The sequence below is a fragment of the Oncorhynchus mykiss genome, chromosome 24, assembly GCF_057628025.1.
Source record: "Oncorhynchus mykiss isolate SJ-2025 chromosome 24, ASM5762802v1, whole genome shotgun sequence".
Taxonomy (NCBI): Eukaryota; Metazoa; Chordata; class Actinopteri; order Salmoniformes; family Salmonidae; genus Oncorhynchus; species Oncorhynchus mykiss.
This window is the reverse complement of record NC_143045.1, coordinates 27,564,844-27,589,299: the sequence shown is the minus strand read 5'-3', so window position 1 is coordinate 27,589,299 and position 24,456 is coordinate 27,564,844. Positions and strand designations below refer to the sequence as shown.

At 44.2% G+C, this 24,456-nt stretch overlaps 2 protein-coding genes across 2 annotated transcripts in view; both read left to right on the top strand.

The window, feature by feature from the left end:
• The first annotated feature begins 422 nt into the window (after positions 1–422).
• On the top strand, positions 423–24,456 carry LOC149972412 (alkaline phosphatase, placental type-like). Its single transcript, XM_090218075.1, has 9 exons — positions 423–538; positions 778–794; positions 3,933–3,985; positions 7,900–8,046; positions 8,860–9,025; positions 13,702–13,818; positions 15,607–15,792; positions 24,260–24,402; positions 24,448–24,456. The coding sequence occupies exons 1-9, from the start codon at positions 423–425 to the stop codon at positions 24,454–24,456; spliced, it is 954 nt and encodes a 317-aa protein (XP_090074201.1).
• Positions 17,851–24,456, top strand: part of LOC110504098 (protein FAM131A) — a 30,658-nt gene continuing 24,052 nt past the window's right edge. Inside the window, exon 1 of the mRNA XM_090218807.1 lies at positions 17,851–20,227. The gene's annotated coding sequence lies outside the window, so the exon portion shown is untranslated. The remainder of the gene's footprint in view (positions 20,228–24,456) is intronic.

The following is a 24,456-nucleotide window of genomic DNA, read 5'->3' as shown; positions in this document are numbered from 1 at the left end:
GCTCAGCCCACCACTGAAAAGGAGCCTGTTTTTTTTTGTAAATATTTTTTTTGTCAATATTTTGGGGGGGGGACTGAGAGAAGGACCTGGTTAATGGGATGGGGCTGTAGTTTTGAATGTATTGTTAAGTAGGGGTTTTGAGATTTAGGTTCACTAAACAATCATTTAAAAAAAGCTAAGATGTAAGCACTCTCATACCCTAGTTAGTAATGGAATGTCTAAGGCACTGCATTTCTGTGCTAGAGGGCTTCACTACAGACCCTGGTTCAATTCAAGGCTGTATTACAACCAGCCATGATTGGGAGTCACATAGGGTGGTGCACAATTGGCCCAGTGTCGTTATAGTTTGGCCGGGGTAGGCTGTCATTGTAACTTAGAATTTGTCCTTAACTGGCTTGCCTAGTTAAATAAAAAAATGACAGATGTGGAAAAGGTGTCAGCCACAGGCCAAGTTCCTGGAAGGGCTGAGTGCCAAGGCGGTCTGTAAACAGTGTAACAGCAATGAGGTCACCTCCATACTGCGCTCGGTCAGATGCAGGTACTGTACAACCACGAGCCACATCCCACCATAACTGTCCTAAGTAACAAACTCACTCAAACTGCAACTGTGAGCATATCTTGGATCTAACTGAGCATATCTTGGATCTAACTGTGAGCATATCTTGGATCTAACTATGAGCAAGATTGATAGAGCTACATTTCTACACGCTGTGCTTCTGTTGGTCTCCTTTCTCTACTCTCATCCCTCAATCCCTCCCTGTCTGACCTTATGTCCAGTACTCCTCTCCACTCAGGTAAGTGTTGATTTTTTGAAAGGATACAACTCTCCACGGTGAGTTACGCCCACTGTGAGCCGGTATTTGTGCAGTGAGTGACGAGGCCAGACAACAGGGCTGTACTGACCTGGCCTACCAGATGGTCCATAACATCCCTGACATAGAAGTACAGTAGGCGTACACTATTTCATCCTTCAACACATTCAACAACCCTTCCTATCCACTTAATTTGAAGCCTTTCAATTTGATGATCAAATGGCCTCCCCGTGGAATAGCAGAATTTTGTCTTCTGTGATCAACAGAAATCCATCCTCTACCTTGGTAGTGGAGGCACAAATCGTCCCCGGCCACTCTATATTTAATCATGTTTAGTCTGTTAACCCTTGGACCACTCCAGATAGTTGACAGAGCAGATTTGGCAGCTCGTAGAGCTAGATTCCCTTTCCATAGGAAACATTCAAATTCATGACATCTGCAATACACTACCTATAATGAAGACAGCATTCAACCTCACGCCCTCTTCAATACACTACTTATGAGGACATTTTAACCTCATGCCCTCTTCAATACACTACTTATGAGGACATTTTAACCTCATGCCCTCTTCAATACACTACTTATGAGGACATTGAACCTCATGCCCTCTTCAATACACTACTTATGAGGACATTGAACCTCATGCCCTCTTCAATACACTACTTATGAGGACATTTTAACCTCATGCCCTCTTCAATACACTACTTATGAGGACATTGAACCTCATGCCCTCTTCAATACACTACTTATGAGGACATTGAACCTCATGCCCTCTTCAATACACTACTTATGAGGACATTGAACCTCATGCCCTCTTCAATACACTACTTATGAGGACATTGAACCTCATGCCCTCTTCAATACACTACTTATGAGGACATTGAACCTCATGCCCTCTTCAATACACTACTTATGAGGACATTTTAACCTCATGCCCTCTTCAATACACTACTTATGAGGACATTTTAACCTCATGCCCTCTTCAATACACTACTTATGAGGACATTGAACCTCACGCCCTCTTCAATACACTACTTATGAGGACATTTTAACCTCATGCCCTCTTCAATACACTACTTATGAGGACATTTTAACCTCATGCCCTCTTCAATACACTACTTATGAGGACATTGAACCTCATGCCCTCTTCAATACACTACTTACAGTGCATTTGGAAAGTATTCAGACCCCTTCACTTTCTCCACATTTTGTTACATTACAGCCTTGTTCTAAAATGGATTAAAATGTTTTTCCTCATCAATCTACACCCAATATTGACAAAGCAAAAGCAGGTAAATTGTTTTGAAAATGTATTAAAAATGAAATATCACATTTACATAAGTATTCAGACCCTTTACTCAGTACTTTGCTGAAGCATCTTTGGCAGTGATTACAGCCTCAAGTCTTCTTGGGTATGACGCTACAAGCTTGGCACACCTGTATTTGGGGAGTTTTCCCATTCTTCTCTGCGGATCCTCTCAAGCTCTGTCAGGTTGGATGGGGAGTGTTGCTTCACAGCTATTTTGAGGTCTCCAGAGAGGTTCGATCAGATTCATTCCAGGCTCTTGCTGGGCCACTCAAGGACATTCAGAGACTTGTCCCGAAGCCACTCCTGTGTGGTCTTGGCTGTGCGCTTAGGGTCGTTGTCCTGTTGGAAGGTGAACCTTGACCCCAATTTGAGGTCCGGAACGCTCTGGAACAAGTTTTCATCGAGGATCTCTGTACTTTGTTAAATTCATCTTTCCCTCGAACCTGACTGGTCTCCCAGTCCCCGCCGCTGAAAAACATCCCCACAGCATGACGCTGCCGCCACCATGCTTCACCATAGGGATGGTATTGGCCAGGTGATGAGCGGTCCCAGGTTTCATCCAGACATAACGCTTGGCATTCAGGCCGAAGAGATCAATCTTGGTTTCATCAAACCAGAGCATATTGTTTCTCATGGTCTGAGTCCTTTAGGTGTCTTATGGCAAACTCCAAGTGTGCTGTCATGTGCCTTTTACTGAGAAATTGCTTCCATCTGGCCACTCTACCACAAAGGCCTGATTGGTGGAGTGCTGCAGAGATGGTTGTCCTTCTGGAAGGTTCTTCCATCTCCACAGAGGAACTCTGGAGTTCTATCAGAGTTAATATCGGGTTGTTGATCACCTCCCTGACCAAGGACCTTCTCCCCCGATTGCTCAGTTTTGCCGGGCGGCCAGCTCTAGGAAGGGCTGTGGTGGTTCCAAGCGTCTTCCATTTAAAAATGATGGAGGCCACTGTGTTCTTGTGGACCTTCAATGCTGCCGAAAAGAGCTCTACGGACAATTCCGTCGACCCTATGGCTTGGTTTTTGCTCTGACGTGCACTGTCAACTGTGGGACCATTTTATAGACAGGTGTGTGCCACTCCAAATCATATCCAGTCAATTGAATTTACCATGGACTCCAATCAAGTTGTAGAAACATCTCAAGGATGATCAATGGAAACAGGATGTACCTGAGTTCAATTTCGAGTCTCATGATAAAGGACTGAATACTAATGTAAATAAGTTTGGTTTTTTACATGTCTTCAATGCACCACTTATGACAACATTCCACTTTGTGTCCTCTTCAATACACTAATTATAATGAAGACAACCGAGCACTCTTTCATGTAATCACTGTAATTTTACACCACTGAAACCTTATCCCGGTGGCCATTTTGTTTCTCTCTGTTATCGGCTTATCTTGCCTGACTGTTACAGGAACCATTCTCTCCCTTGCTGACATGTTGATCCTTCAGTTACTGACTTGGTCTAATCTTTAGCCTCCTTTTATCAATCACAATAAACCGGTTCCTCCCAGTTTTCAAAGATGGCTAACTAACAGAGGCCTATCAGGTCAGTACAGTATATGTGGCACTGGGGAAGACAGTCTGTGTTTGAAATGGCACCCTAGTCCATAGGCCAGGGTTTCCAAACTCTGTCCTGTGGTCCCCCCCCTGGGTGCACGTTTTGGTTTTTACCCTAGCACTACACAGCTGATTCAGGTTTGTGCATTGCTTCCATAATCACAAGAGGGAGCCATCATACCATCTATGTGACTGCACACTATTGATATGAGTGTGAGTCTGCATAATACCTCTGCCTGTGTATTGCAGGGCTGTCTGCTGCCAATGACATGAATGTTGAGCTGTACAGGGACTTCTGTACAGTATTCTCAACAAAAACCCAAGGGATTCTTTATACTGGTGAAGAGTAAGCAGCCTGTCAACCAACCAACCAGTCAGTCAACCAACCACTTATTCAGTAACTCAATCAGTCAATCAGTGGCAGTGTACTGTATGCCATGGGCCCGTGGGCACAACTCCTCACAGCTACAGTACATTCAGAATGTATTCAGACCTCTTGACTTTTTCCACATTTTGCTACGTTGCGGCCTTATTCTAAAATTGATTAAAAGTTTTTCCTCATAAATTGACACACAATAGCCCATAATGACAAAGCGAGAACAGGTTGTTAGGATAAAAAAATATTTATCTTATTTACATAAGTATTCAGGCCCTTTTGGTATGAGACTTGAAATTGAGCTCCGGGGCATCCTGTTTCCATTGATCATCCTTGAGGTGTTTCTACAACTTGATTAGAGTCCTCCTGTGGTAAATTCAAAAGATTGGACTTAATTTGGAGTGGCACACACCTGTCTATATAAGATCCCACAGTTGACAGTGCATGTCAGAGCAAAAACCAAGCCATGAGGTTGAAGGAATTGTCCGTAACGCTCCAAGACAGGATTGTGTCGAGGCACAGATCTGCGGAACGGTACCAAAACATTTCGGCAGCATTGAAGGTCCCCAAGAACACAGTGGCCTCCATCATTCTTAAATGGAAGAAGTTTGGCCTGACCAAGACAAAACTGAGCAATCAGGGAGGTGACCAAGAACCCGATGGTCAATCTGACAGAGCTCCAGGGTTCCTATGTGGAGATGGGACCTTCCATAAGGACAAACATCTTTGCAGCACTCCATCAATCAGGCCTTAATGGTAGAGTGGCCAGATGGAAGCCACTCCTCAGTAAAAGGCACATGACAGCCCGCTTGGAGTTTGCTAAAAGTCACCTAAAGGACTCTTAGACTATGAGAAACAAGATTCTCTGGACTGATGAAATCAATATTTAACTCTTTGGCCTGAATTCCATGCGTCATGTCTGATGGAAACCTGGCACCATCCCTATGGTGAAGCATGGTGGTGGCAGCATCATGCTGTGGGGATGTTTTTCAGCGGCAGGGAAAGGGAGACAGTCAGGATCGAGGGAAAGGTGAATGGAGCAAAGTACAGAGATTATTGATGAAAACTTGTTCCAGAGCACTCCGGACCTCAGACCTGGGCAAAGCTTCACCTTCCAACAGGACAACCACCCTAAGCACACAGCCAAGACCACACAGGAGTGGCTTCCGGACAAGTTTCTAAATGTCCTTCAGTGGCCCAGCAAGAGCCTGGAATTGAACCTGATTGAACCTCTCTGGAGAGACCTGAAAATAGCTGTGCAGCGACGCTCCCCATCCAACCTGACAGAGCTTGAGGGGATCTGCAGAGAAGAATGGGAGAAACTCCCCAAACACAGGTGTGCCAAGCTTGTAGCATCATACCGAAGAAGACACAAGGCTGTAATCGCTGCCAAGGGTGCTTCAACAAAGTACTGAGTCAAGGGTCTGAATAGTTATGTAAATGTGATAGTTCAGTTTTTTATTTTCAATACATTTCCAAAGATTTCTAGCAACCTGTTCACTTTGTCATTATGGGGTATTGTTTGTAGATTGATGAGGGGGGGGAAACTATTTAATCCAATTTAGAATGAGTCTGTCACGTAACAAAATGTGGAAAAAGTTAAGGGGTCTCAATACTTTCTGAATGCACTGTAATAACGATAGCACCTACATTGCTCATGTGATGCCACATGCCTCCTGCCTGGGCCCGCATGCCACTCACTGTAACCCCACCCCCACCCCCCGCAGTAACACAGCGCCAACACACCCTGCCCTCAAAACCACCCTCACACTGCTGTTTTCACTACTCACACTACTGAGTTCAGGGCTGCTTCTCTCTGCGTGCAGCTTCATAAATGTGTGTGTGTGATTTGAGTGATTTGAGTGTTAAGACTTGTTATGTTGAAAGTGTGTGTAGTGAGAGTGTGTGGGAGTATATGTAAAAATCTGTTCATAAACAAGTTGCCATAATTATATGCATGCATGATTAACTGGTGTGTGTGTTTGGCAGCTATCTCCCAGAGGAGAGCCCTTCATCCATCCAGTCCCATTGGACTCTATTATGTAAGTCATCATGAGTCCTTTATCCCCATGAGTCTACTGGGTTATTAATGATCTACTAATTTATCATCCCATTTATGATCCCATTTATGATCTGTGTGTTTGTTCCCGACTGTATTGGCAGATCCAAGGTCAGTGTTTATAGTGTGTTTAGTGTAAGCTCTGTTCCCACACATTCCCTGTTAGTGTGCCTTTGATCAACTGCTACAGTCTGTTCATCAATAAAGTCATAAATAAAAGCAATCATTCAGAGCTGTTGTGTGTCACCACTGGTGTTGGTTGTCTGTCACCACTGGTGTTGGTTGTCTGTCACCACTGGTGTTGGTTGTCTGTCACCACTGGTGTTGGTTGTCTGTCACCACTGGTGTTGGTTGTCTGTCACCACTGGTGTTGGTTGTCTGTCACCACTGGTGTTGGTTGTCTGTCACCACTGGTGTTGGTTGTCTGTCACCACTGTTGTTGGTTGTCTGTCACCACTGGTGTTGGTTGTCTGTCACCACTGGTGTTGGTTGTCTGTCACCACTGGTGTTGGTTGTCTGTCACCACTGGTGTTGGTTGTCTGTCACCACTGGTGTTGGTTGTCTGTCACCACTGTTGTTGGTTGTCTGTCACCACTGGTGTTGGTTGTCTGTCACCACTGGTGTTGGTTGTCTGTCACCACTGGTGTTGGTTGTCTGTCACCACTGGTGTTGGTTGTCTGTCACCACTGGTGTTGGTTCTTAGTCACTACATTGGATATCTTCTTGTTTGGTGGGTCTATTGCTGAAGCTGCCAACCACTGGTTGGCCAGAATCAGTGGGGAGATCCCAAAGATACTAAATGGTGTGTGGCCTATGGTCAGTATCAGTCAGTTTTATGACCTGCCATTACAAATGACTGATGGTCAGGGAGGGCTGGAATATATTCCTCTGTTTCTCTGAGGGGTGATCAGAGAGAAGAACTGTCTTCTCTTTAGACATCATCATGGAAACTGTCCATCGTGGCCCTGTGTCTGCTGGGAGTTTTGCTTTCAACCATAGCCAAAGGTGAGAAACCTGTCCAACACACCTTCACAGTGGATGGTCACCAGTAAGTCATCAACTTACTTCTAGACAGTCACTATTACTTTCTTCTGAGTTTTGTTTTTCATGATATGCACTCCTTTCATTGGTTTCTACTTTCCCTCTCCTCTCAAACCTTCTCACTCTCTCCTTTCAATAACATATCTCCTCACTCCACCCTGTCTTTCTCACCTGATCTCGCTCTTCTCCTACTCTTCCCTCTGATCTCCTCTTACTTGTCTTAAACTTCTAAACTCTTAAGTTCTCTTATTTCACTCCTCTGTTCATCCTCCTCTCTCACCTTGCTACACAAGTTCTTCTGAATCTGCCAAATCAACGAAGTAGGAAACAACTATCTGCGGTCCTAATGGAACAGGACAGACTTTGACGCTGTGGACCCTGACACCACTGACTACCTTATGGGTGACTATTACTCTCCCTGCTCTGCTCTCTTCCTGCAGTAAAGAATTGTAGTATTCTGGAAAGCTGGGTATTTGGAGGTCACAACAAACAGTACTGCTGAGGCTTACTGTATATCAATAGACACTGCAGTGTCCTTGGTTCTTTCACTTTCTTACACTTTGGAATAGAGTACCTCATCCTGCCTTACCTATTCTTACATCACTTAGCCTACATATTTATTGTTAACATTGACTAAGATGATACTGACCCCTTTTATCACACATCATTTTCACGGGCTGAAGCGCACTGAGTACGATCTCACTCTTTTTTTCTTACCTGATGAACCCTGTTCCCTGCAGCCCTGTGACCTGCACTTTTACGTGGAGAGAGACCCCACCATGGACCCGTCCATTGCTGAGACCACAGGAAACGCCATCCGCATCCTCAACAAAAACCCCAAGCGATTCTTCCTCCTGGTGCAAGGTGAGCAAAGGGTTAACCAAGCTGTCAGTCAATGAATCAATCTATCAACCCAATCCCAACAGGCTCCTCTTTGAAATGGGTGTACGGTTGTTTGTTAAAATGGAATCAATCTATTGAGCGAATAATCACACCACTTGCTTATATAATTGAACACCAAGATGCATTGATTTCAAAGTGTGTGTAACCTTGTTTTTGTATCTTGCGTCAATATAGAGGGTAGTTAGTTGCGGTGCTGATGCTGTGTGCCTCTCAGCAAGACAGTTAGGGACTGCAGTACACTACATGTATCTGCAGACTGTAGTAGGATCTGCATGTGTTTGCCGCAGTGTAAGGAGGGGGAACATTATGTTGGGATGCGACATATTACTGTTCTACAGCGGTGGCTCTTGGGCCCAGGCCCTCATCCATCCTACCTTCAATCTGAGACACCATCCTGGGACCTGATTGTGCTGTTGAGCGTCTTGCATCTTCAACAATGAGTTTTAAATAACACATCGCAGCAGGCTTTAAATAGAGCTGGGCATATGGTGCACCGTACCCTCTTCTCCTGCTCCCTGGGGATCCAACATATTAGCCCAACTCCTCTCCACTTTCTGACTGCACTGATGAGGAGAACAGGAGCTAGGTTGGTTTTACTTGGCTAAGTTACACTTGTAGTAGAGTAATTTCAACTTTACTCCTTGTCCCTTACACACAGACCTACGGTCAGCTTACCTTCCCCCAATCTTAACCTTAAATCATTAGAGATGACACCACAATCCTGAGCTGAGATCAGTGTTTATGGGTAACTTCATCCTTCTCTTTCTCTCTGTGTGTCACGTGGGCGTATCGACCAGGGCCACCATGCCAGCAGAGCCTTGCACGAGACGGTTGCCTTTGACAACGACGTCGCCAAGGGCCTGGAGCTGACCAATGAGGAGGAAACTCTCACCCTGTTGACAGCTGGCCACTCCCACGCCTTCACCTTCAATGGATACCCCTTCAGAGGCCAAAGCATTCTGGGTAAGCAACGACCTCACAAAAACAACTTTCTTCATGGATTATGGTTTGTTTTCCCCATAGAGTTAGTGTTGGTTATTTTAGTCATCATTCTGATTATAGGGCTTTTCCACTGCAGTGTTTTTTATAATTAAAGCGATGTTTGGTCAGCTGTTTTCAGTGCTTCCATGATTAGATGTTTGGGTCAGGTCATGCTAAGTTTATGAAATTATCAATAGTCATGTTGCATTAGTTTAGTAATGTGCTTATGTAGTGAAGCAGTAAGAATCTCTCCCCCCTTTATACACACACCCTTCCTCTGTGGACAGGAACGTCCTCATTCTGACAGATCGCCCCCCACCTTCCTGCTCTGCACCCAGGGTTGCCATGACTGCAGTTTTCCGGCCAAATTGGGATACTTTGAAAACGACTACTTGGGCTACTTCTAAATTGCAACATATTAACCTGCTAGAACTGATAGAACGGTGAGAAAGCATTGGAAAACTATTTAAGGCCACTACAGCTCTTTAAACTACCTCTGAGCAAATTGTTCTAAAGTCAACTGTTCTAATTTTGACTTTTGATATGGTTATCCATAAGAAGCGAAGGGTTTTACTCATGCTCAGTTCTAGGATCTGGAGAGCTGTGCGAGTGGGAATTTGAAATGGAAGGTTTGGAACTCCCTGGCGTGCTTCTGTTATGGAAAAAAAGTCCATAATGAAATTAGATTAAATGTATAGAATGATATGGTGCATTTTTTGGCCATCAAGTAAGCTATTAATTTATCTGCCATTGTAGGTTACTGTAGCCAAACATTTGATACAATAAATACAGTACCAGTCACACCATTCAAGGGTTTTTCTTTATTTTTACTATTTTCTACATTGTAGAATAATAGTGAAGACATCAAAACGATGAAATAACACATATGGAATCATGTCGTAACCAAAAGTGTTAAACAATTCAAAATATATTTTAGATTCTTCAAAGTAGCCACCCTTTGCCTTGATGACAGCTTTGCATGCTCTTGGCATTCTCTCAACCAGCTTTGTGAGGTAGTCACCTGGAATGCTTTTCAATGAACAGGTGTGCCTTGTTTGAGCCAATCATTTGTGTAGTGACAAGGTAGGGGTGGTATACAGAAGATAGCCCTATTTGGTAAAAGACCAAGTCAATATTATGGCAAGAACAGCTCATATAAGTAAAGAGAAACAACAGTCCATGATTACTTTAAGACATGAAGATCAGTCAATCTGGAAAATTTCAAGAACTTTGAGAGTTTCTTCAAGTGCAGTCGCAAAAACCATCAAGCACTATGATGAAGCTGTCTCTCATGCGGACCACCACAGGAAAGACCCAGAGTTACTTCTGCTGCAGAGGATACGTTCATTAGAGTTACCTGCCTCAGATTGCAGGCTAAATAAATGCTTCACAGAGTTCAAGTAACAGACACATCTCAATATCAACTGTTCAGAGGAGACTGCGTGAGTCAGGCCTTCATGGTCAAATTGCTGCAAAGAAACCACTACTAAAGGACAAGAAGAAGAGACTTGCTTTGGCCAAGGAACACCAGCAATGGACATTAGACCGGTGGATATCTGTCCGTTGGTCTGATGAGTCCAAATTTGAGATTTTTGGAGGAGGAGGTGTGATGGTGTGGGGGGTCCTTTGCTGGTGACACTGTCAGTGATTTGTTTAGAATTCAAGGCACACTTAACCAGCATGGCTACCACAGCAAGCATTCTGCAGCGATACGCCATCCCGTATGGTTTGCGCTTGTCAACAGGACAATGACCGAAAACACACCTCCAGGCTGTGTAAGGGCTATTTGACCGAGAAGGAGAGTGATGGAGTGCTGCATCAGATGACCTGGCCTCCACAATCACTTATCCTCAACCCAATTAAGATGGTTTGGGATGATGGAGTAGCAGTCAGACGTCTTTCTCATTCATCTTGTCGTGTCCCATGTATATATCTTTGTATATATATTTTTTTTATATCTCTGTATATATCTTTTTCTTCGCATATCTTTTTTATGTTCCTAAACCTCAACTTCAAGATACTCTCCTGCAACCTGCCTCACCCAATGTGGTGTGGACCTGCTTTTTCTAAAGTATTTTTATTTACCTCGGAACCAGAATCCCCCAACAGAAGCTAGCCAGCTAACCTGCTACTAGCTAGTAGTCAGCTAACCACTGCTAGCGGTCATCAGCTAACCTTTAGCTCGGAAAGCTCTTGCGAGTTTGTACAATGCGACTCAAACCAGAGCATACTGTACCTATTTTCTCTCCATATCCCCAGATTCCTTCCGCAAGCCCTGAACCTTTTCACCCGGATCATCGCAGCTAGCTAGATGCAATCCGAGTGACTACTCCTGGCAAATGTCTGTCCCGAAGCAAGCACCAATTAGCCTGGAGCTAGCCAATGCTAAACCCATTCTCCCGGCGAGCTGAAGAGGCCCATCTGCCACTCCTGGGCTACAATACCCTCACTCCTTCTACTGCCGGTACGGGGCTCGGAACTCGGCCGATCCTTCGCAACTGGACTACCGACATAACTTGCTCGGGGGGTACTCAACTGGCCCCTACACCGCGACGTCCCCTGAATGCCCATCTGCTAGCCTCCTAGCCACTTTCTAAGGTCTTCGAAAGCCAAGTTAACAGACAGATTACCAACCATTTCAAATCCCACCGTACCTTCTCCGCTATGCAATATGGTTTCAGAGCTGGACATGGGTGCACCTCAGCCACGCTCAAGGTCCTAAACGATATCATAACCGCCATCGAAAAGAGACATTACTGTGCAGCCGTATTCATCGACCTGGCCAAGGTCTTCGACTCTGTCAATCACCACATTCTTATCAGCAGAATCAACAGCCTTGGTTTCTGAAATGATTGCCACGCCTGGTTCACCAACTACTTCTCTGATAGAGTTCAGTGTGCCGGACCTCTGGCAGTCTCTATGAGGTGTCACAGGGTTCAATTCGAGGGCAGACTCTTCTCCGTGTTATCACCAAAGCCCTATATACCACCCACCACTGCGACCTGTATGCTCTCGATGGCTGGCCCTCGCTTCACTCGCCGCCAAATCCACTGGCTCCAGGTCATCAACAAGTCTCTGCTAAGTAAAGCCCCACCTTACCTCCGCTCACTGGTCACCATGGACTGCAAAAATCACTGCAAAAATCACTCTCCCTCACTAGCTTTAAGCACCAGCTGTCAGAGCAGCTCACAGATCACTGCACCTGTACATAGCCCATCTGTAAATAGCCCATCCAACTACCTCATCCCCATAATGTATTTATTTATTTATCTTGCTCCTTTGCATCCCAGTATCTCTACTTGCACATTCATCTTCTGCACATTTACCATTCCAGTGTTTAATTGCTATATTGTAATTACTTCACCACCATGGCCTATTTAATGCCTTCCCTCCCTTATCCTACCTCATTTGCACACACTGTATATCGACTTTTTCTACTGTATTATTGGATTGTATGTTTGTTTATTCCATGTGTAACTCTGTGTTGTTGTATGTGCCGAACTGCTTTGCTTTATCTTGGCCAGGTCGCAGTTGTAAATGAGAACTTGTTCTCAACTAGCCTACCTGGTTAAATGAAGGTGAAATAAAAAAATTGTTGGACCGCAGAGTGAAGGAAAAGCAGCCAACAAGTGCTCAGCATATGTAGGAACTCTGTCAAGACTGTTGGAAAAGCATTCCTCATGAAGCTGGTTGAGAGAATGCCAAGAGTGTGCAAAGCTGTCATCAAGGCAAAGGTTGGCTACTTTGAAGAATCTCAAATATTAAATATATTTTGATTTGTTTAACACTTTCTTGGTTACTACATGATTCCATATGTGTTATTTCATGGTTTTTGTCTTCACTATTATAGAAAATAGTCAAATAAAGAAAAACCCTTGAATGAGTAGGAGTCCAAACTTTTGACTGGTACTGTATGTTGAAATGACAATATAACTGGAGTCATTGCAAATCAATTTGCCACTTAGGTAGCCTACCTGGAGCTGCAAACATATTTAATAAATAGCCTAGAACCCTGTCTGCTCCCCCCCCCCCCCCCCCCTTTCCCAAGGTGTCACCCCTCACAGCTATGTTTACCTCCGAGGTGGTGGTGTACTCCACTAGACTGCCTCAGCCTCTGCCCGGGAGACGCCACTGGCACTTTGACATTTCCTCTCCCCTGCAATTACAGAGGAAAACAAACAGCTTAGATCTTTCTCTCTTTCCCTCCCTCCCCTCTGCCTCTCCCTCCCCATTCTCTCTCCCTCCCCTTTCCACCTCCCCCTCTCTCCATCACTCCCTCTGAGGCTCGCCAGCATTCAGGCCTCCCTCCCTCCGTTTCTCCTTCCACCTCTCCCTCTCTCTCTCTGAGGCTCCCCTTTGTTCAGCCCTCTCTCTCTGTCTCTCTCTGTCTCTCTCTGTCTCTGACTCCCCATTGTTCAGCCCTGTCTCTCTCTCACTCTCTGTATGGCTCCCCAGTGGTCCAGCCTCCCAGGTCTTGGTGATTAATGCAGTAGTGAAACACTGCGCAGTTCATCAGTAGGGGCTGGAGAGTCTAGTACTTCATCTGAAGACTCAACAACCTGCTTGGCCCCTAGCTCCCCCAGGACACGCTCCTCTCTCACTGTGTGTGTGTAAGACCTTTAAATTGTGATTAACCCCGCTGTGTGTGTGTTTCACAGGGCAATCTCCTCTGTATGGGAAGGATATGCTGCCTTACACAACCGTGATGTACGGAAATGGCCCTGGATACAAAGTCGTAGACAACAAGCGCCCTGACAGCCATAAAATGGACACAAGTAAGAAATCAAAACTAGTATCTGTTCTTGTATAGTTTTCCTCTCTGTACAATCATCCCTTCTCCTTTGGCCTTCTTTATAACTATTCCTCCTGCTGCATGTTTATCTCTCCAGTCCATATTCACATACAGTGCCTTGCGAAAGTATTCGGCCCCCTTGAACTTTGCGACCTTTTGCCACATTTCAGGCTTCAAACATAAAGATATAAAACTGTATTTTTTTGTGAAGAATCAACAACAAGTGGGACACAATCATGAAGTGGAACGACATTTATTGGATATTTCAAACTTTTTTAACAAATCAAAAACTGAAAAATTGGGCGTGCAAAATTATTCAGCCCCTTTACTTTCAGTGCAGCAAACTCTCTCCAGAAGTTCAGTGAGGATCTCTGAATGATCCAATGTTGACCTAAATGACTAATGATGATAAATACAATCCACCTGTGTGTAATCAAGTCTCCGTATAAATGCACCTGCACTGTGATAGTCTCAGAGGTCCGTCAAAAGCGCAGAGAGCATCATGAAGAACAAGGAACACACCAGGCAGGTCCGAGATACTGTTGGGAAGAAGTTTAAAGCCGGATTTGGATACAAAAAGATTTCCCAAGCTTTAAACATCCCAAGGAGCACTGTGCAAGCGATAATATTGAAATGGAAGGAGTATCAGACCACTGCAAATCTACCAAGACCTGGCCGTCCCTCTAAACTTTCAGCTCATACAAGGAGAAGACTGATCAGAGATGCAGCCAAGAGGCCCATGATCACTCTGGATGAACTGCAGAGATCTACAGCTGAGGTGGGAGACTCTGTCCATAGGACAACAATCAGTCGTATATTGCACAAATCTGGCCTTTATGGAAGAGTGGCAAGAAGAAAGCCATTTCTTAAAGATATCCATAAAAAGTGTCGGTTAAAGTTTGCCACAAGCCACCTGGGAGACACACCAAACATGTGGAAGAAGGTGCTCTGGTCAGATGAAACCAAAATTGAACTTTTTGGCAACAATGCAACACGTTATGTTTGGCGTAAAAGCAACACACCATCCCCACTGTCAAACATGGTGGTGGCAGCATCATGGTTTGGGCCTGCTTTTCTTCAGCAGGGACAGGGAAGATGGTTAAAATTGATGGGAAGATGGATGGAGCCAAATACAGGACCATTCTGGAAGAAAACCTGATGGAGTCTGCAAAAGACCTGAGACTGGGGCGGAGATTTGTCTTCCAACAAGACAATGTTCCAAAACATAAAGCAAAATCTACAATGGAATGGTTAAAAAATAAACATATCCAGGTGTTAGAATGGCCAAGTCAAAGTCCAGACCTGAATCCAATCGAGAATCTGTGGAAAGAACTGAAAACTGCTGTTCACAAATGTTCTCCATCCAACCTCACTGAGCTCGAGCTGTTTTGCAAGGAGGAATGGGAAAAAATGTCAGTCTCTCGATGTGCAAAACTGATAGAGACATACCCCAAGCGACTTACAGCTGTAATCGCAGCAAAAGGTGGCGCTACAAAGTATTAACTTAAGGGGGCTGAATAATTTTGCACGCCCAATTTTTCAGTTTTTGATTTGTTAAAAAAGTTTGAAATATCCAATAAATGTCGTTCCACTTTATGATTGTGTCCCACTTGTTGTTGATTCTTCACAAAAAAAATACAGTTTTATATCTTTATGTTTGAAACCTGAAATGTGGCAAAAGGTCGCAAAGTTCAAGGGGGCCGAATACTTTCGCAAGGCACTGTATTTATTAATCTCTCTCCTCTCCTCCCCCTCTCTTTCTCTTGGTCAGAGTGGAAGGACTACATGCAGCTGTCTGCAGTGCCCCTGGACACTGAGACCCATGGTGGGGAGGACGTGGTGGTACTGGCCCGCATCCCCATGGCCCACCTCTTCCACTGGGTCCAGGAGCAAAGTTACCTGGCCCATGCCATGGCTTACACTGGCTGTGTGGGATGGGACCTCAGGCACTGTGAAGGTAGACCTCAACACACCAACAGGATCCTCATCACTACTACTGCTGATGATAGGAACAGTGCACCATCCCAGGTACCCTCCATCTCTCTCATTACTGCCCTACTGGCTGCACTGCTGCAATGAGAGACTGGTGGAGGTGGAGAAGTGGGAGGGAAAGTAAGAAAATGAAAGTAGAATAAAAGGGATCCATCTGTTTTGCTACTCGTCTTAAACAAATACATGTGCTCTTTAACAATATGATTTTGTCAAATTATTGTAAATTATGAGAATACTCACATTTGTATATGTTTATTTAAATAAATAATATATTTGCTGCTAATAAAAAGTATATGGACTAGAAGATGACCGTTCTGCCAACTTTGTCTTCATTTCAGCCCCGAGTCAATAATAACACGTTGGTTAGTCAGAGGAAAAGTGCTGTAGGCCTATTTAGCAGTGTGAGGAAACCATAGAAGGATTAGGATTGGGGAATGACTAGTTCCCTCCTGGCGGCCAAAGCCGTTTGATCTCCTATTCTAATATCTGCGTCGCTAATTGAGGATCGAGGGCGCCAAGTGTTTGATGACATTACTACAGCAGGCCATTAATAATGCACAATATTTAAAGATCACCTATTTCCGTCGCATAATGACAGATTATGGTAATTATTTTGCACAGCTGTTGCAGAATTTGGCTATTACGAGTGTACGGACCCTCCTTGCACCCAATTTTCTCTTATTTTTAAAGCATCAGGTAGTTGTAGACACCCTTCAAACTATTGCCATTGTAATTGTATAATCCACCATCCGCGTAGACTACTTGTCGAACAAATAGGAGGACCACAATGGAAATGAATCTGTAGACTACTTGTGTTTTGTGTTACGTTAGCCTACTGTGTACTGCTATCTCAGCCAAGCCTAGACAATTGATCGAGTTTATTAAAATAGTTAGTTGGATCTCAGAGCTATTAATTGCAATATAGCAATTTGCAAAAATCTATTTTGTGCGTCTGGCTTCATGCTGCATCACTCCGCTGCACCGCGCAACAGGCCTTCTCTTGACTCAGGTGTTGTTACACAATACGGCCTTTTGGTGCCGCTAGAACACAAATAAATCAGCTCTGCGGCGTGTGCGTGTGCGTGTGTGTGTGTGTGTGTGTGTGAACTTCAGGTTTCTGCAAATTTGATGTTACGAAATCGAGACAGATCGCGCAACGGTGGGTGTAAGGTATTGGACAGGTAGGGTATCAGAGAAGGGTGAAGGGGCTATAGAGGAAAAAATATACAACAAGCCGTCTACACTCAAAAAAACAGGGGTTCAACAAGGTTCTTGCAGGAACCTAACTGCCCAACTGAAATATTTTTATTTGGATTTGAGAAGACAGCAGGTGCAGGCACTTAAATTGAGATCTTTCCATTTTTCAGTTAAGGTAAGGTTTCTCCTTTTATGATCTAAAATGATATTGTTTTTGATGATACCATCTATCTTTTCATATTAATTGCGGTCTTATTTCACACTTTCTCCCTATTAAAACATTCTGAAAATGGACACAAGTCAATGGATATTGTTTAACAGAGGTAAGAATATGTTAAAGAAATAGGTGCATTGGGCACAGATGACTGAACTGCTGACTTATTTGTGTGTGTCTGCAGGTATTCTGACGAGGAGGCACACAATGGACACTGTCAAGTTGATAAGGCTAGTGGAACCTGACTATCCATGTATCACCAGACTGGAAAAATGTGTCTCTGAATATGATTAAATATGTAATTGTAATACAATTGGTATTGGTTGTCTCATAAATCTATGCAGATCACATATATAATCTACAATTAATTTGAATGAATGGCTTCTCTAAAACCTTATAGGAATCAGTCACAGCAGCCATCTTCCTCCTCCCTGGCCTATTCAATGAAGATCCCAGAGGTCTCTACATTATGGACGAGGTATTTCTATGAAAACCTGTCAAAAGTGAAGTTTTTTCAGTCACATACTTTTTACCACAAAAAAACAAGATATGACTACTGTCGTACACGTTTTGTTAATCATCTGTATAATGATATATTTGTTATATTCACAGACTTCACCCACCCTACACCTCTGATGAATATAACAGGAAACCTGTTTGATCACCATGCACTGCAAAACCATTCTGTCTATGGATATCCTACAGAGGGCATCAACACGCCAGATGATATACCTATTGGACTTGCGGCTGGGAGTGTGCCTCAATTTTATTTTTGTATTCTGCTTTGCCACTAAAATCATATCATAAACTGGGTGGTTCGAGGCCTTAATGCTGTATACCACGGGTATGACAAAACATGTATTTGTACTGCTCTAATTACAGCGGTGCTGTAAACACTTTAGTATTGGTATAACTGCCACAGGTGGAATCTGAGTATGTACGCCTATTTTGACCGCTTTTAGCTCAATTCCACCGCACCACGTTGGCTGTCCATAATAACTGTGAGAGAGGTTTCACCTGGCTAGAGCTAGTGATTTTTTAAATAAACGATCGCAAACGTTTCCTCCCTTCCAGAGCGAGAAGGGCAGAGAGGTAGACCACCACAGCGCGATGCCTAAGTAGGCTAGCCATGCACCTGCTGCTGTTGTTTTAGTCATCCTGATACGTCTATTAGAACCCCTCCAACAAAGCTTTCCAAATGCCCCTGCAAATTGTGCGAGTACGTGAGTGAGAGAAAATTAGTAGGCCATATATTAGAGATACAGAGCGAAATATCATTACTGTGTCCTCCCTTCCTGCCATGCATGACTTCTCACATCAATACTTCTGTCCAATACACTATAGTATCACATATGATGTTTCCTCATTACTCAGGCCTGATTAAGTCACAGACCCGAAGGTTGTGGAGCTTCACTGCGTTATTTTCTCATTTCCATCGAAACACCGCGCATTTATCTGGGTAATTTTTTACTTTTCACCCCTTTAGATCCCTGGTAGGAGCTGCACCTCATACGAACGCTTTCTGTGAAACGATCATGTCAGGCAGGCGCATTAGAAGAAGTGGGTACGTGGGTCAGCAGCAGCTCGAGCGAGCTATGTTTAGCGTCATGGTGGGCGTTTAAGAGAGAAGAGGACTGGAGATGTTACAATGCATGCAGGCCTACTTTTTTAAATGCTTTGTGCGTCGTGTCACTTATATCCCATTGCCTAGTATAAGGCAAGGCTAAGTATGGTCTATAGGCTAAGCAATATGCAAAGCACATAGCTACGGTTACTGCCTTTCTAGGGAGTATTTCCTAGCCACGGGGCTTCTACATCTGCATTGCTCTCTGGGGTTTTAGGCACGGTTTCTGTATAAGCACTTTGTGACAACTGCTGTTGTAAAAATAGCTTTATAAGTAAACGTTATTGACTGATAGCCTGTCTATGTATGGTCTTGACCACCTGCCGACTGGCCGTAGCTATGTATTTAACTTTCCACACACTGAATAACCAAATAGGGGGGAGAGTGGTCCTTGTCCCTAAGATGTCGGCACAAATACGAGAATAACCAAAACGTACTCCTGATTCCGGATTCTTTCGTGAAATGCAAAGTGTTTCAGTGTTGCATTTTGCAAGGCCGTTAAATATAAGCTTTAATCTTTAAAAGCTATGCCTGTAAAGTTTTAATCAGGCCTTGCATATTTAACTAGACCCTACCCACAGGAGGTGATTTAGATCAGTTGAACAAATTGTAATAAGTTATCTCAGTGGGCTTTCATCGGCCCTCACTAAAATCGCATCTGCTGAGAAACGCAATTTTCAATTGAGAACATAAATTCCGAACTATTTCTTTCTCCACTTCTACCCCCTCCCCTTTCTGGAATGCGCTGGTCCTTCCACGGTGACATCCTCCAATCAGCTCTCTTTCCGCGTCCAGTAGAGCGAAAAGGGAGGTGGAACTCGGCCTTGTGTATAAAGTCAGTTTTCGGATTTTTATACTAATGCAACCTGCAACTATTCTGCTAGCCAAGGCCAAGTGACGCTAGTAGGCTAGAGCTACACGAAGAACGCGGGGCGACCCCTTGCTGGTGTATGGATTTCACTGGCGTGTGACGACGAGGGGGGAACCCCCACCAGCGGAGCGTAAAGCCAATGCTGCTGCCGCCGCCTCGTAGCCCAAGCAGACGTGCGCTGTCCAGCCGCGGTGGTGCTGAAACACCAGCATCGCTCCTTCCCTCAGTGACGTAGGGAGAGAGGGGTTCGGTTAGGCTACAAACAGGTAGATTAATTTTGTAATAATAAAACTGCACAAAGACTACACAGAAGCCATGATGAAAATGCAGAACTTGCAAGCAAGCAAAGCAGTAACAAAAAGCAAGTGAAAACGGGGACGAACGTGCTGGACTTTTCCCCGCCCTCGGCGTCACTCGAGGGGTCTGAGCAGCACGCGGTATCCTTGCGGAACCCAGAGAAGACTCCCGGGAGAGAGAGACTTCCGATCTATAAGGTACGCTCAGGTCGTTTTTGCAGAAAGAAAACGGGTGTGGGTTAGGCTACTCGTCTAAGAAGCGAAAATGGGCTGTGTTGGTTCCAAAACGCCAGTTGGTAAGAGTTCTTCAATTTTGTTGTGATCCTAAAAGCACGTCCCAGACAGCCTGATTTGTGCATACATCGAATTGTGTAAATTGGGCTGCTTGTGAAGTCTTGTGCACGGAAAATATAAGAGGTGCAATGAGTCGTTTTTGTATTGAACTAGACTGTAACCCTTGCTTTCATCTTTGAGATTAGAGATTTCTAGATTGACCAGAAATATGTTGACAATATTCAATCAGTTGAGAATAGGGAGGGACGGGAGCTTTCTTCTGGAGAAGCTGCAACAGATGAGGATGGAGTGCTAGCATCAAGATGCCGCGAGAGCTGATCTTATATATCTTTTTGTTGGGCGCGCGAGGCAGGAGAGAGTGAAGTGCTTTTTCTGCTGTTAAAGGATGCGGAGCTGAAGGTTTTATGTTTGAATGACAAGACTCTTCCGGCCGGCACCATGGTTTTGACCGCATTGACCCAGTTTAGCTGGAAGGTAAGACAGCATATTGCTCTTATCTACGCTTTCTGTCGTGATGGTATCCGGGCTATTACAAGAGCTATTCTTACAGACATGGATTTATAGCCGTCATTCAGCATAACATCGTTGAATTGACTAAGCTGTAATTAGTCATTTTTAAGAAATAGGGGGCTACCCTCGTTCGGAAACGCATCATTTGAATAAAATATATCAATGTGTTGGGACATAGGCTACATAGCCCACAGACTGATTTGCTATTTCCGATTGACGAGCTTCCTCGGTTGACACCGCAGTTGTCATGTTCTCCCGCTGGTTGTTTACAATATTCTGCCAGTCTGTCGGTCTCAGTCCACCCAGTCGATGAAGCTCTACGTGCCTTCCCGTCTCCTCTTCAATGGTGTTTCCCACCGAACGATCCCTCGCTCCGTCCTGGGAATTAATTTGATGGGGCCTTGCAGAAGCGATAAATCACACGCTCTCCCCACATCCATCCATCAGTGCAAACAACCATGTAATCGCACACACACACAGCAAGCGAAATACAATATTTTTAGCAATATAAACAAACCAGTGATGATCTATTTGATATGCATATAAATCTGGAAGCCAGGCCCCCTAATTGCTTATCAATTATTTGCTCCTTCTGACCCTTGATAATGACTTGTAGGCTAATGTGCTACCATCGCTAGAGCGCCTATCAGCACTTGTCAGGACTGTGACATGTCAATGTAATCATATTGCTGTCCATACTACTGACTTAGATGGGCTGCTTCAAGCGTTCTGTCTTTGTAGCGTTCTGTGTCGTGCATGGCTGTCAGTGTCACCCCAGTAATAGCCTACAGAGTCCTGTCGTTGTTGTAGGCTACAAGACAAGACCCAGTTGTTTGCCCATTATAACTCTATGTAGATGACATCACCACGCAGCTGGCCTTGACATAATTATGTTGATTTCCTCTTAAGTCTTTCAGTGAGCCCGGAAGACAGGACGCGCACGGCCATGGTCTATGTATTGTTTCCACGACAACGACAGAAAGCAAGACACCTAAAAGCATAATGGACACTTGCTCTTCAAGCAGATACATTTAGATTTAAAATACACTGATATCTAAGGCTAGATGGATAAAAAAGCATACATGAACTATAAAAGATATAGCATAGAGCAAATAAAAAAATTATGCACATATGACGGATGTCCGCGAGCCTTTCATTTCCTGGTGATCCGCTCTCTTTTGATACACGCGGCCGCATAGACACTGTTGCACAACCTGACGTCGTTAGCCCTTCAATTTTCCGATTGTAAGAAGACAATCGACAAAAATCCTAGGCTATGCCTATAGGATTACAACGCTCTAACCCCCCCCCCCCCCCCTCGTAGTTTTCTCTAGGCTACATAGGCTTTTGAATCTGTTTTTATTTTATTTCGTCCTATTTTTTTACAGATTGGTCCTCATTGCATTTCTCTGTGGACCAGGGACTTTATGGAATCATCGAGGTTGCCATGAGACACGATCACATATGGGATGCGGTATTGCCTTTGATTCATTTGTTTATTTAAGGTCTTATATAATTAGGCTACATTAGGCCTACATGTTGTTTGTGTTGTGGGGCTACTACTGTGATTTAAAAAAGGTTATAACCTGATCCATTTGTCATTCCAGAGGCAAGTGAAAATCATTGTTTACATGGCAGATATTAGACATCTAAATATTGCCATTTAGCTCGGCAGTAGTGCGGGTTGGTAGGCTTTTTGTGTTTATTGGTTTGCTAATTCTCACCAACACGATCTCAGCATCAAGTCGATTCCGTCGTCATAGAAACGGTTAATGAGGTGTGTGTCTCTCTGTGTGTGATCCAGGGGGGTAACAGAGTGGGCATTACATGTCTCGTCTACCCCAAAGCAATCTGTATGTGTGAGGGTTGAAAATCAACACACATCAAAAGGGAGCCAACGGGTCAAATGACAAACCAACACCTTCCAAGCCCCTTCCATGAATCTAATTTACCAAACAGCGCGTGGATCCATCACCTCTCCGAACAATACTTTAATTAGCGAGCGAGCCATGGATTCCAAGATACAAAACACCCCGAGGCATTTGATCCCAACACATCCAATTAAATGGCAGATATTGAATCCTCCTGGCGCGAGCAACTTGAGCTCGTAAGTGATGAGGCCAGATATGTTGGGCTTAATATCAGAGATGGGTGCGGCGACTAATCGAGCGAAGAAGAGTTCTTTTCACATGCTGTAACTAGAAACTGTTCTCTTGAGAGGAGAGCAAAGGAGAAGTTATCCTTTGACATTATAGACCCACTCTGATTACTGAAAGGAAATATCCAGTAGAGACTGAGGTTTTTGTAATCAACTGATACTAAATGGCACTTGTCATTCATTATTGGCACTTGCATGGTTGATTATCTAGTCATGTTGCACTCAGCCCCACAAGCCTATCCATTGAAAACAGCGATCACACAGTGCACTGGAGACTAGAAGCTGTCCAAGTGCTGAAACACCTATAGGGCATTTCCATGCTTAAGTTTTGCAATCTTGGTCCATCCTTCAGAGATAAGTTTAACAAATAGAATTAAATACAATATTTATCATGTTTGTATTGAACGACTGGTGGAAACGATTACCTAAGGAGTACCGCCATTGCGCCAAGTGATGACGTAAGCGTCTAAGAAACAACAAGGCCAATTCGATCTATTTAGTTTTTGAAAGTTTTCCCACGTGCAAAAAAAAACAAAAGCACGCGCACTGTATATTTCTAAGGATAATTGAAGTAAATACTATTTTTCGAAATTATTATTTTTAAATAAATATATTAGGTCTATTTCTCTGAATTGTTATTCAATTAAGTTTTTCGCGGTGCCAATTCCATCCCGAGGGAGCTGGTTGAAGGGATGGTGGCATTTGAGCTCGCTCGAGCACAACGTGCCCATAGTCTTTTTTCTCTCTTCCATTTGGGCCTATTGGTTAGTGCCTTGGCACTCATTCATAATGGAGGGCGGTTGAAATGCATGCAGCCAGGTAGAGGGGTGTTTGGGTAGAACATAAAATGTGTATTTTGTCATAAAGAGATAGCAATTATATCTGCTTTATTTGCTTAGCAGGGATGGGCACTGGCCCCCTCTAACCTACACTGACCTCCTTGTAGCTTAGTCTGTGTTGCCTGCATGATGTGGCATGATGTGGCATGACTGCAAAGTGGATGTGCACGAGGACAGTCCCCTCCCATAGCCTCCCGTGGTATCTCACTTCAAGTGGACCCTGTCGTTTTAATTACTATTTTAAATCGGTTTTAACTGGGGTTAATAGTTGGCCTATTCTAAGGGACACTGCATTGAGATACCACATAGGGCCCGCAGAGCATTCTAAACGCTACCGCTGGGTTAGCCCCCGCAGTGGATGCTTAGTCCCTCTCTAGGCAGGGTTGGCATGGTGATTTGCCGTTTACCTACGTTCTCTCCTTTCGACAGTGGCGGTCGACAGTCCTATGTTGCGCGTGGACTGGAGCGAAGCAAACTCTGTGTCTGACCTGGCGCTCTTGGGGAACACGCGGACCTGCTTGGCTCGCAGACACATTCGCCACGCGCCCCTAGACACACTGGACCACTACGAGGTGCTGATTCTCAGTTTGACCCTTTTTTTTTGTCTCCGTTCGCAGTTTACTTGA